Here is a 14,564-nt window from a genome sequence, read left to right as displayed (position 1 = left end):
TCGGGAATTGGCGGGCACCTGACTGACATCCTCACACAAATACATTCTCGTTTTTATTCCTCGTCGAGTTAAAATGGCACTGGAAACGTCAAAACTTTTCGATACACAGACGCCTGGATTTCATATCGGGTGCGTGACCTAATTCAATGTGTGTTGCTTCATTCTTTTATTTCCTTCAGTATTTTCAATTTAATTCGGGCTATTGCACAAAGTCGTAATATTTACATTTCATTTATACGTGTAGATACGTATGTAACAAGAGCACCGCCTTGCGGGTGCAGACGCTCATGTGATCTTTTTGTCTCTGTATAATAGAAATATTGACCTACCCACGATGTTCTAAGTCCAAAAGGGGCCATAATTCTTGCAAAAAGCAATGCAGAGTTATGGTACTTGATGTGCAACTGTTGCAAGTTTTAAAGCAATAGCTTTAACCGTAAAGGAGGAAAATTGACCTAAACGCAACACTTAATCAAGAAATCTAATATTTTCTAAGTCCAAAAGGAGCCACATTTCTTGCAAAATGCATATTGGGGTTATGTGTCTTGCTGTGCAGTCAGTTTTTGATGGTGAACAAGTGTTGCAAGTTTTAAAGCAATAGCTCTGATAATGAAGGAGAAAGGCTAATCTAAACACAGAACTTAACCAAGAAATCTGCTTTTCTAAGTCCAAAAAAGTGCCATAATTCTCGCAAAAAGCAGGATGCAGTTATGTTTCTTGCTGTACAGAGTCAGCTTTTGATGGTAAATAAGTGTTCAAGTTTCAAAGCAATAGCTGTAATAGTTTAGGAGAAAAACCTAAACATAAATCTTAACCAAGAAATCTGATATCTTTTAAGTCCAAAATGGGTCATAATTCTTGCAAAAAGCAGGATGGAGTTATGTTTCTCGCTGTACAGTTATCTTTGCACTGGGAAATATGCACTCGTTCTTTAGCGGAAGGATATGGCACTCCTAAAGTCAAATACACACAGAGCAAAGTTTCGAATACAAATCGGTGAATCTAAGCCGTAACAACTCGACACTTGTAAAATGAAGTCATTTGAATACTATATTGTATATCAAAAAGGTCTCAACAAATAAATCTCTGCACGTCATGATGCGTCCCAAACTTTTAGGTACAAAGCGTGGCACACGTGACGGATACATGGCTTTTGAACCGATATCTGGGTTTATCTTTGTAATAATTCTAAAGAATGGACGCAATTCATGTTTAAATTCTAAAACGGACCGAAATCAATCAAACGCAAAATCTGCGCAAATACTCTTGAAAATAATATAAAGGATGTGATTTCAGCCCTCTAGTGCTAACTCACGGAAAACTCAGTGTTAAACTGAATCCCAAACTGTCCGTAAAAAACATGATTTACCCTTGCAGAATCTTTGTTGCCCGAATTACCACCAGTTTACGATCATTTTTGGCCAAAATTAAAAGCAAATAGTCGCTGTTATGTTAAAAATAGTTTCTAGCTCTGCAATTTCGTACAACGTAAATGTCTAATAAATGGAAGATTTGAATCCAAACAGACGTGACAGTAACTTTTCAAATTTTCTGTAAAAAAAAGTTTACTTGTTTGTGGTGACATTTTTCTTTCTAATCTCCTATCAACATCAGGAAAAGCTTAAATTTGTTGTATGGATGAAAATATCGCAGATGTCATGGGCTGGAAAACGAAATTATCGCAGGTTTCGTGGGATGGTAAATAAAAATATCAGATTTCATTAGACGGACAACGAAAATATCGCAGGTTTCGTGGAATGGATGAAACTACCACAGAATCGTGCGATGGGTAAAACTGATATCGACGATTTTGCTGGATGGATGAAAATATTGCGATTTCATGGGATGGAAAATGAAATTATCGAGGTTTCATTGGATGGGTGAAAATATCACAAATTTCGTGAGATGGGTGAAACCGATATCGCTGATCTTGCCGGATGGATGAGAATATTGTGATTTCATGGGAGGGAAAATGAAAATATCACAGGTTTCGTCACGCGAGATGGACGGAAATGTCGCAGATTTCACGGGATGGAAAATGAAAATATCACAGGTTTCGTGACGCGAGATGGACGAAAATGTCGCAGATTTCACGGGATGGAAAATGAAAATATCACAGGTTTCGTGAGATGGAGGAAAATATTGCAGATTGCGTGGCATGAATGAAAATAGACGTCACATAAGATAATTAAAAGTAATTACATTTCTTTAACACTTTAATGTACAAATCCATAATGCAAAATGTGAAAAATAAGTACGAAAATTGTATAATCTAAAATCATTTAAATATGCTTTCGTTAATTAAACGGCGTATAAGTATATAAAGAAAATATCCTATAGAAATTGTAAAACCTAAATTTTATCCTTACAATTTAATGTAATACTTAACAAGAGGGTCATTGACCCTAAAGCGCTCACCTGTATACAAGGCTTCAAGTATGCTTGTATAAGTACAGAGTTGGGTTTCTTCCATACATACATGTCACACATATTTTTGAACCTAGGGCAGTAATTTGAAAAGTTACGGCAGACATTACAAATCTGACATCACATGCCAAATATCAAGGCTCTAGCTATTAATGATTCAGAGAAGAAGATTTTCAGAGTTTCTAAAATAAAAGCCTATAGCAAGTACATGTCGAACATATGGATGTGGCCATCTTTTGACCATAGGGCAATAATTTGGACAAGTATGGTATACATAAAGGGAAAAGTGACCACGCCCTCTGGCAGCCATGTTTTTGACAAATCGGAATAAGTTGAATAATCTTGGTAGAGGGTCACATAAGAAGCATTGTGTAAAATTATTTTAAAATCGGGCTGGCAGTTTCACACAAGAAGATTTTTTAAAGTTTTCCACTCTATACATATAGGGAAAAGTGACCACGTCCTCTGGCGGCCATGTTTTTTGACAAATCAAAATAATTTGAACAATCTTGGTAGAGGTTCACACAAGGACCATTTTTGTAAAATTATTCTAAAATCGGGCCAGTAGTTTCACACAAGAAGACTTTTAAAGTTTCCACTATATACATACATTGTATAGGGAAAAGTGACCACGCCCTCTGGCGGCCATGTTTTTTGACGAATCAAACATAATTTGAACAATCTTGGTAGAGGGTGACATAAGGACAATCTGATATGTGAAATTATTTCAAAATTGTACCATCGCTTTAGGAGGAGATGTCGTTTTAAGATTTTCCTATTTTTAGCTCTGGCGGTCATGTTTTTTCACGAATCAATATAATTTGAATAATCTTGGTAGAGGGTGACATAAGGACCATTTGTGTGAAATTATTTCAAAATCGGACCATCGATTTAGGAGGAGATGTCGTTTGAAGATTTTTCTATTTTTACCTCTGGCAGCCCCTATGTGCAAGCAAGCGGAACCGTTTGAACAACTTTGGTAGAGGACCATCTAAGGAACAACCATGCCAACTTTCATCAAAATCCATTCAGTGGTTATGGAGGAGATGTTTTTTAAATACAATTGTTCACAACGGACAGACGCACGGACGCACGACGGACACAGCGTGATCACAATAGCTCACCCTGAGCATTGCTCAGGTAAGCTAAAAAACTTAGTACATTTACAAGTGAAAATTGTCACAAACCACTTAACAAACTGTGGAAGCAAAATCTGTTATAAATAATACATTTAAATACAGGTGCATTTTCAGAAATTTGAAGAGTAGCTTCTGTAGTGAACAGTATATGAGCCGCGCGATGAGAAAAGCAACATAGTGAATTTACAACCAGCATGGATCCAAACCAGCCTGCACATCTGCGCAGTCAGGACCCATGCTGTTAGCTAACAGTTTCTCTAATTACAATAGGCTTCTGAAGTTAACAGCATGGATCCAGACCAGACTGCGTGGATGCATAGGATGGTCTGGATCCTTGCTGGTTGCAAAGCCACTATGTTGGTTTTCTCATGGCGTGGCTCATGTCAGTTTAAAGCACATTATCATAGTCAAAGTTTTAAATTACATAAAGTACATAATGTACTGTACTTATAATTCATCTTTCGTTTGCTGAAAGCCTGGTCCAGCAGTGCTAGGGGGCTCTACAAACCTTCCAATAAACAAGGGGACTTTAAGCCTGTGATCCCAGATCATGAAAAGGAAAGGGTGGTCGGCCTTGAAATCCAGCGTCCTCTGTATAGATCTTTTCATCACGACAGCAGCAGTAGCGGCAGCTGCTTCTGTACCCTCTTCATTGACATCCACAAATGCTTTGTGATACACCTGCGACACATAAAGATCTTTCCCCATCCCAGACAGGTCAGCATCATCCTGAAACAAATCTCTCATCCCTAAAGCAGACAGAACTTTTTTCAGCTCCAAGGAAGTTTCAAGTTTGAACTTCGGTAAAGACACGTCAACTGTTCCTGGGTGGACCCCAGACACCAGACTCTGCAAATTCTCAAGAGTTAGCTGTTTCTCAAGGGCAAGTAACCCATCATTGGTATTCGGTAAAACAACAATCATAGCCAGTTCTTCCCCTTCATATGGCAGCTCGAGAGTTTTGCAGGCAAGCGATCTGTTTTCACCATACTTTGCTTTCTTCATGCGCCTGCTCATCATATCTATGTGTTCCTTGTCTGAGTTCAGTTTTGTGAAAGTGCTCTTCTTCGTATCTTTGGGTTCAAACTGTGTTGCCCAATTCCCTTTAAAATATATGGCATTTACAACCACCATTGCTGTCAGCGAATTCAATGAACCTCCAGGGAGCAAGTCTTTGATTTTGCTATTGGTCTCCCCTTCAACCCATTTGTTTATCTCAACTCGTGCTCCTTCCGCGTTTGTGGTATAATCCATCGACTTAATCTCCGCCTTGAAATGTTCTGAAACAAGCGAAATATAGTCTCGGAGGATCGTCTTATCGGTATGCGGAAACAACCGATTAGCGGTACTCAAAGTGACAGATTTACTTCCCTTTTTGAGAGTACTGACAAAAGTCTCCATGTGTCTAAGTATAGCCTTCTTATCCAGTTTCTCAAGCTTGAGAACCTGTGTCATCTGGTCTTCAGTCTTGTTGCGTGAACCAACGTGTAGCATTGTCAAAACTACCATCATACTGCTCGGAGACATGAACAAATTTCCTGAAGAAAAGAAAACAGTCAGATGATTGGTTCGTTCAACAAACCCGTAAATACATTCGGCAATTTCCGTGCATTTCCGTATTCCAGTCCATTATTTCGGTATTCTTCGGTCATTACTGTAACTCATACGAGAAATATTCGTTGACACCCGGAAAATACCGAAATTAAAAACGGGGCAAACGAAATAAAACGGAAATTACCGACAGTTTTTTTTTTACGGGTCCATTGTCTTAACATCGAGTGTGCAAAGAGAATCAGATCATATTACTATCAGACTTTTTGAGTCACCAGAGACACAAACTTGTAAACCCTTTAAATATGTCAGCCTGCCCGCTTAGCTCAGTAGGTAAGAGCGTTAGTCTACGGATCGCGGCTTCGTGAGTTCGATCCACGTGCGGGGCGTATGTTCTACTCTCCGTGACGATTTGATAAACGACAATGTGTCTGAAATCATTAGTCCTCCACCTCTGATTCATGTTGGGAAGTTGGCAGTTACTTGCGGAGAACAGGTTTGTACTGGTACAAAGTCCAGGAACACTGGTTAGGTTAACTGCCCACCATTACATGACTGAAATACTGTTGAAAAACGGCGTTAAACCCAAAACAAACAAACAAACAAACTTTAAACATGTTTCAGATAAAGGTAAGGGTCAATACTCTGGTCTTACTGTGTGAAATGTCTAACAAAACCCAAGGTGCACAACTTCACATGCTGGTTAACAATCTTATGAGGTATGATGACACTAGGGAAACTATTTATTTAGATAAACACGATAAAACTTTGGACAGACAAAGTGAAACGGACATCCAGATGAACAGACATATGTACAGACAAGGGCAAATTTAAGTGCCCCTTCCTAACCCTCCAAAAGTGTTGCTTTAGCTAGGGGTGGAATAGGGTACAATATTAAGGCAAGACGATTAACACATGCTGATTTAGGGCCAAAGTTTGGCCCAAATCCCAATGGTAAATGTTTTTTTCGCAATTTCAAAGGCAAAGAACAGTTTTTTGTTGTTATGTTCTTTATTTTTTTCAGTCAAGACTACCCAATTAACGTTAAACACTTAAAATAAAAGGAAATATGATAACACAATGCATTTATAACCAATTCTTTTTTAAATGTACCAATTTAATAACAAAAACTTTTTTTCGATTTTTCACAACATGTTTTTCCCAAATCAATGGGAAAAGCACTGAATTTTGTGATTTTACCTGAAGGCTGTTGACTGGTAACATGCTTGTAGATATCGAGTGTGAAGTCATTTATACAGTCTGATAACTCTCTGTCACTGGAGGCCATTTTACTTGATAGTGTTTCTGAAATTAAACAGTAATCAGAACGATAAATAGCTGAGCATCTAAAGTGTCAGACATAAAATCAAGAAGACGACTTATTACGGTTCAGCAGACTGATTTTAAAATGTTGAAAGAAAGTTAGAAGCCCAAACTAATGGGAAATCTGCTTATGGATGCTCCCCTACTGATACGGTACGTACTATATTGTAACAAGAACTATTCATAAAACCATCGTGCCCCAAATTATGGCTTGTCCCATTTTCTGTCCCATGATCTTTATGACCTTGACATTTGACCTACTAACCCCAAAACCTATAGGGTTCATCTTCTTTAAATTGTCAATCATGCTTTCAAGACTGAAGATTCTAGGTCAAGTGGTTCACAAGTTATTGAATGTAAACATTTTTCTGGTTCAAGCCCCTCTGGCCTTGACCTTTGACTTACTGATACCAAACACAGTAGGAGTCATATACTTGATAAGCCCACTCATACTATAAACTGTACGTTCTGGGCAAAATAATTCCCTATTTATAGAGAGGACACCATTTTCAAGGTTTCTGCCCCTGTGACCTTGACCTTTGACCCCAAAAATGATTAGGGTCATCCACTGCATAAGCCAAATCATGCGCTCAAGTATTGAACATAAACCGTTTATCAGGTTCAGGTCCCTGAGACCTTGACCTTTGACTAACTCATAGCAAACACAGTATGGACCATCTTGTACTTCTTTGGCCCAATCATACTATCAACTTTGAACGTTCTGGATCTAGTGGTTTTCAAGTTATTGGGTGGAACCTGTTTTCAATGTTCCAGCCCCTGTGACCTTGACCTTTGGCCTAATGACCCCCAACTACAGGAATTATCTTCTTGATAAATCCAATCATGCTACCAAGTTTGAAGTTTCTGGGTCATTCGGTTCTCAAATCACTGGACGGAAACCATTATCATGGTTCTGGCCCCTGTGACCTTGACTTTTTGATCTACTGACCCCCGAAAACTACAATTTCATCTACTTGATAATGCCCTATCTTACTACCAAGTTGGAAGGTTCTGGGACAAGTGAATCTCAAGTTATTGGGCAGAAACAATTTTCAAGTTTCAGGCACCTATGACCTTGAATTTTGACCTAAAACTATAAGGGTAATCTACTTGATAAGCCCAATCAAGCTATCAAGTTTCAAGGTTCTGACTGTCAAGTGATTCTCAAGCTGTTGTGCAGAAACTGTTCGCACCAAGACAGAATGACTAACGCGGCAATATACCCATTTTAAAGTCATGCAGCTTTAAATTTTTATATTAAAACAGATGAAACAGCTATCCAAATAGATGTTTAGATACAACTACCTGTAATAGGAGAATTGCAGAATTTTTTTCACATTTTCTGAAAATTCAAAGTCATCAATATTGACCTATAACAAAACATGGGTATCACTATTGGAAGTGTCTGTCGCTTGCAGTTGTGCTATTGTTTTTTTTTTTTTCTTATTAGCATTGCGGTCGTGCCGATCAGTGTTCTTATCCACACAACGGGTGTTTCAGTAGCGTTTCTATTTTTGGCTTACAGAATATCTAAGTTAATAACTAGCTATTAGCATCCATTTCATTGTTTAAGATGCCAAATCAATAGACATTAATTAGTTAATAATTAATTAATAAACAACCCCACAACAAAAGATTTTTTTCTATTACAGTCTATACTCGGGTATTCCAAATCAGTCTAAAACGCGGGCCACCCTAAACATTTTACAGCAGATGACAACAATTATTTCAGCAACATTAAAAAAAGGTTATGTTTGCAATCATTAAGCATCTGTGCATATTAAACAATCGTTGGTTATATCATTTAACAATTGTTCAAGCGAAAAACACAGTTTAAGTATGTTGTATATTGACTCGAGGTTTGCCGAGAAAATATATATAGCTGTTTTCTTCAAGAGACTCTTACTTATTGTCAGGTGATGTACACAGATAAATAATACATGGACATGGTGTGCAATATATACCTATCACACTTTAGATATATAAATGCTTTAACATTACATATAAAAAAAGTTGTTTATATTAAACAAAAGTCATTAAATATGGGGTATTCCTAATCACTGTTCTTATGTCAGGGGTCAAATTTAACAATAGTTTGTACTAGCTGAAATTAGCTAGTGCCCTTTTTGATCACAAGCTAAAATGAAAAGCTACCGGCTAAAGTTAATAATATTTAATTACTCTTTTAATATTTTACTGGCCAAAACTTACTGATTGATCTCTGTAAGTAGCCAGTCACAAACAAAAATGTTTTCTATTAGCTTAAAATAGTTTGTGCCATTTTTGTTGAACAATAAAATATCATAAACATAAATGATAACATTCCTTTCATGAAGAAAAATGTGTACCTTCAAAACAGTTAAACTTTATTAAAGCTCTGAAGACATTTGCTTGCTATATTATTGACTAGCTGAAATTAGCTAGTACATTTCAAACCCACTAGCTATTTTAAAATTCCACTAGCAGTTAGCTTGTATGCTTGTCTAAATTTGAACCCTGTTATGTCTGTTCTATTCTATACCAAATAGTTGTTCATATATAACATATTTACCTCACTTTCCTTTCACCACCATTAAATATTTCCTAGTGTTACCCAATTCATTTAAAAATGCCTTGAACTCATGTCAATAGTAAGTCTGAACCATTTTACAATCCACTACGTGTTACACTAAATGGCGGTTTGTCTGCATGTTGAAAATGTAACAATAACAAGTCAAGAGCTCGTAGAACACAAAATACCCGCCTTGATACATTCAGTAATTTCACAAGGAAAAGAAATTATTTGGTCACTGTACACAAAGGTTCTACTGTTCTGGGTCAATGTGACCTTGACCTTTGACCTAAAAGTCAATAGGGACGTCTGCTGGTCATGACCAACCTCCTAATTAAGTTTCGTGGTCCTTGGCCCAAGCGTTCTAAGGTTATCATCCGGAAACCATTTAACTGTTCCAAGTCACTGTGACCTTAACTTTTGGCATACTGAACTCAAAATCAATAGGGTTTATCTTCTGGTCATGACCAACCTCCCTATCAAGTTTCATGACCCTAGGCCAAAGGGTTCTTAAGTTATCATCCGTAAACCGTTTAACTGTTTCAAGTCCATGTGACCTTGACTTTTGACTTATTGACCTCAAAATCATTAGGGGTCATCTGCTGATCATGATCAACTTCCCTATCAAAATTCATGATCCTAGGCCCAAATGTTCTCAAGTTATAGTCCGGAAACAGTTTAACTGTTCCAGTTGTGAGCTTGACCTTTGACCTACTGACCTCAAAATCAATAGGGGTCATCTGCTGGTCATGATCAACGTCCCTATCAACTTTCACTATCCTAGGACCAAGCGTTCTTGAGTTATCATCTGGAAACAGATTGGTCTAAATACCAACCAACAGACAGACCAACCTACATCTGCAAAACAATATGTATACCTCTCCTTCTTTGAAGGGGGAGGGGGGCATAAATATATACAGCTTTCATTAGGGTTTTATTTTTTAATTCAAAATAATTATTTTGAAGTGTCTAGCTGTCCGGTAACAGGACAGACTTTTGTTTTATCTGCTGAATAATGCAGAGATTTATTCAAGACGATTAAAAGTAAATCTTTAGTATATATCTATTCACACAAAATTTGGTTAGCAGATAAGTATCGATATCTTTAGTAAATAACAGGTATCATTACTTATTCATTAGGAGATCTATTACCCGACGGCTAGAAAATCCCGAGGTTTTTCTAGCTGTCCGGGAACCGGACGGCTAGAATGCAGGCTAGGCATCCAGTTACCGTACGGCTAGACACTTCCTTTATGAAAACTGGTTCAGAATACCCGAGTAGACTGTAGTTAAATTTTTAATTAAATAATTCATCAGTTACAAATAAATTAAAAGAATGCACAGAAAACTTATACTTGCATACATAATTAATTAGTTATCATACCTGAATGTCTGGTTTCGCATTTTTTATTTTATGTCTTTTAATTCAACAAATGATGCATAAGTTATTCAACTTAGTACTCATAGGCATCACAATCTTACACTGTTGTCAAATGTTCTATGGAGATCTGATCTGCATGGAAAATGTTATAATCTTAAATTTTACATACATATACCTTATTTTCAGTCTGTGTGAATAATAAAATTAATACTAATAGACATAATCCAACTAATCTGACGCAATCCTAGGAAATACAGAGATTTTTTTTTCATATGGGCAATATCCCCACTCGCGTCAAACACTCAAATAACCAAAATAGTTGAAGCAACTTCCGATGAAATTCTCATCGCTGCGAACACTTTACATGCTATACTCGACATCACTATTTTCACGGTATTTGAGTTGCGCCACCTATAATTATGGTGTTTTAAGTCAAAGTTCGTGTCCTATTTTACGCATGCTAGCGAAAAACATTCTTACCTGCAGTTACCTTGCTAAATATCTATCAATATTTATCAAAAGCGTATTTTTACATATCTATAGCAAAAATCAAAAAAATCCATTAATTAAGCAAATATCTGATATGATTACAAGTTCGTCTACCAGCCGTTCGGCATTTGTCCTCATTAATTATGCAAATTAAGTCCCGCCAATAGGTTAGAGAACACCAAATTTTACGTAACATCCCCCAGCTAGACTAAAATGACTGAAATATCAGTATTAGGCGAACATCAAAACTTCTAAACTCGACGGATTTTAAAGGGGAAGAGGTGTTAGGGGCCCCGCGACCATCTCCTCAAAATAAACCCATGATGCTGAGCAGTGATTTGGAACATGTTAGATTAGTATCAGATAGAAAATATTCAGTAATACTACAATTCTTAGGCTCCAATACATTATGACCACGCCCGCGACCTTGTGGTTAACTTGCAAAATATCTGGTGTGTCCACTGCCCAGAGGAGAATACTTTCAATAGTGCCATTGTAAACAGATAATATAAAACGTTTGAATTGGCGTTTAAAGACTTTTGAGTGTTCCTGTAAATTTGACTTAGATAGTTTTTAAATGTTTGAATAATATTTAGTGTTTTTAAACCTATGATAGTTTGATTGCCACAATTGTTGACCTATACCGCGAAATTAGTGATGTGACGTCACATGATGACAATGGCTGACTATTGTTGTTCGAAGTACACATGACTGTTTCTTGAATGATATCTGATTCATTTTCACACAGTTATTGATGCATATGACATGAAATATTGTGGTAAAGACAAGAAATATTCTGTTGTGTTGTTTATTGTTTAATGTCGTTAAGTCAAATGTCAAGTGCCGCAACAATACAGATGAACGGTATATAGGTTTAAATGACGATTATTTCATGAATTAAAATATAACTTACATGTATTGAAAGGGGATTCAATTCCTCATTAATCTATGTTAAAATCATAAAATAATATTCAAAATTACAAATTTTCTGGTGATTTAAGGAGGTAGGATACCTTGTTACAAGGGTAAATTCAAATTAATTGAACAGCAGCATGTTTTTGTATTTCGTGTAATATGAAGTTTTAACTGCTACAATCTCAATTTCGTTTGTCTCTGTCCCTTCAAGTTCAATTTTTATCCAGGTTTGAAGAACATGACCCTCCAAAGGTATTTCATATTGAAAGAAGAAGGAAAATACGGATATTTAACACTTTTCAGGGTATTTTAGTTTCATTGATATCCGTAGAAGTCTGCATAATTGATAATTTTACTGGTATGCACGTTATCTTTCTAATATAAGCTTAAAATGTATATGTCGCGGGGCTCGTGTTTCCATGGTAACGCATTTTCTCTGATTTTTAAACAACTATGTATAAAAATAGGGATTTTCGACGGCTTCAGTGCCATTCTGTTAATGACCAACATGAAATATTTGGGTAATATTATTAGCAAAATACCAAGCACTTTACATGGTACCCTATTTTTCTTAAATTTTAAAGTAACCATGGCAACAGAGATGTTTAAAATAGCTTATATCTTGCTGTTTGTCGTAATTTCTTTAAAAAAAATATTGAATAAGATTATCTTTCTAGCTGATGTAGCTTTAAAACATATTATTTCTAACGTAGGTTACATTTTCGTGTTATTTGCATTTATTCAAACAAATTTCACAGCTTAGAATACGTACAGCAGTACCCTTCGTCTGCCATTTTTCATGGAAAAATCGTTCAGCGTGCTGCTATTATTCTCATGGATATTGTTGAAATGAAAATAAAAAGCCGAAGCTGTGTTTCTTAAATAGACCAGTGTCAACGCTTTTGAATTTTACATTTAGATACATAGGTCACGGGCTTCGTTTCCATGGTAACATCAATTCAATTCAAGAAACCACAATTTTCTACTGAAATTTAAACAATTTTAGATCTTAGTTTTAGTATGTAAGTAACAAATTATCAATGGAACCTGAAAAATAGGTATTACAAATCAAACTGCTAGACTTTTTATTTGAAAATGGCCGTAACAAGTAACCTTTCACCCAACTATATTCCAAATAACATTGGTTGCCATCATCCATTTTCTTACATTCCGCATAACATTTCAATATAACTACATAAAAGAAGCAAAATATTGATTATTATTCAGAGCAAAAGACTCATAAAAAATATTTCATCAAATAATGGTTATTTGAAAATAGTTAAAATAAAGAAAATGTACAGAATTACGTACTTTCAAGATAAAAGCTATTAATTTTGCGCGGTAACTGACACGTAACGTCATGACGTCAATGACGTCATTTTAAGGCAACATTGTTTTGAAGCGTTTCTGCTGCAATTTATTCATTATTTCTGCATTATTAAACCATAAAGCATCAGATCGAAGACAAATTCATGATTTGTTTTCAGAAGAATGAATATACAAACACATTTAGTTTGTCGTAAACGTCGTCGTAAATCGTCACATTAGCTTCCGGTTGGACATGCGCACATACAAATATGAAGGTAACCTACCTCCTTAAACCTTTGTATGTACTGTACATGATCATCGTTTACCTTGTGTTTACACGCCATATAAAACCAATAACTTTACATGACTGTGTACTGTGATTTAACTTCCATTATTTGGTCCTTCAAAGTTATGACGTTTAGATTGCCTGTCACAATTATAAAACAATCTGAACGTTAAATTGTTTTGACTACTAATAGACATAGCTTTACATGCATGATTGTAGTGGTACTAACGAAAATATTCGACATGACAGTCGTGCGAATTACAAAAATAATTGGCACGACAGTAGTGTGGATATGGAATATTATCCACATGACATTGTGCAGATGCAGTTTTTATTTAAATTGTAATTTTAACAGAATTCATACAGAAAAATCTCTGGTATAATACCCAGTCTGTAAATTTGATGTTGTCGCGTCACAACTAGAGGGATGACAACTATTAAATAACAGATCATAAAACAAGTAATTCCTGTAAGTCAAATTGATATGGGACCTGTTGAATTGATATGAAAACGCTCCGTGTGTGCGAATGATGCTACACTCAGCCCTGCAATTTGACACGAAGGAATAAATAGCAAATCCGGGCCTTCAGCGTAGGGAATGAGAATAATTTATACTTGACAATCTACTGTCAAAATCCCTATAAATAATGGGAAACTAAATAATCATTTCTTACTATTTCTCTTCCTGGGTTTTGTTTATATTGACACCGGTTTACTAGAACTTCCGGTAGAGGTTGGAAGATACTAAATGTCTTTAAGGCTAAACACCACTAAATCCGAATTACACTATCTGTTACACTGATTTGTCTTATCGAATATGTAGTATTTAACGCGTGGAAGAGCCTATGCTTTAGGGCATAGCGGATTTAAGGTATAGAGGATATGTTGATACATTTGTATTTATACTCGAATCATTGTATAAATTTTCATATCATTCTTTTACTGGCATGCAGACAGACATTCTGACATACATTTTAAATGTTTGCTTGTTGTGTTATCTTTTATATGTCATCAAATGACAACAAACTTCACACACAGGACCCTGACAAAGCCACAGTACTCAGTAAGCAATTGGCTGCTAAAGGTCTAGGTAGCCGGCTCTCTCTCTCTCTCTCTCTCTCTCTCTCTCTCTCTCTCTGTATATATATATATATGAACATGTAAGTCAGGGTAGCCGACTTTGATAAACTGTTT

The 14,564-nt window shown here is 36.2% G+C and overlaps 1 protein-coding gene across 2 annotated transcripts; it reads right to left on the bottom strand.

Moving 5' to 3' along the window:
• Nucleotides 1-2,198: 2,198 nt before the first annotated feature.
• LOC123555084 (leukocyte elastase inhibitor-like) lies at nucleotides 2,199-14,099 on the bottom strand. Of its 2 annotated transcripts, none has more exons than XM_045345650.2 (3): nucleotides 14,045-14,099; nucleotides 6,318-6,422; nucleotides 2,199-5,104 (listed from the first exon to the last, which is right to left on the bottom strand). In XM_045345650.2, exons 2-3 carry the CDS (start codon nucleotides 6,403-6,405, stop codon nucleotides 4,014-4,016), a joined length of 1,179 nt encoding a protein of 392 aa, XP_045201585.2. In that variant the 5' UTR covers nucleotides 6,406-6,422; nucleotides 14,045-14,099; the 3' UTR covers nucleotides 2,199-4,013. The 2 variants fall into 2 exon arrangements, with proteins under 2 accessions (XP_045201585.2, XP_053403393.1); XM_053547418.1 differs by lacking the exon at nucleotides 14,045-14,099 and adding an exon at nucleotides 13,757-13,864.
• Between the last annotated feature and the right edge of the window lie 465 nt (nucleotides 14,100-14,564).

Source organism: Mercenaria mercenaria, chromosome 7 (genome assembly GCF_021730395.1).
Source record: "Mercenaria mercenaria strain notata chromosome 7, MADL_Memer_1, whole genome shotgun sequence".
Classification (NCBI taxonomy): domain Eukaryota; kingdom Metazoa; phylum Mollusca; class Bivalvia; order Venerida; family Veneridae; genus Mercenaria; species Mercenaria mercenaria.
This window is presented reverse-complemented; position numbering and strand designations above follow the sequence as displayed.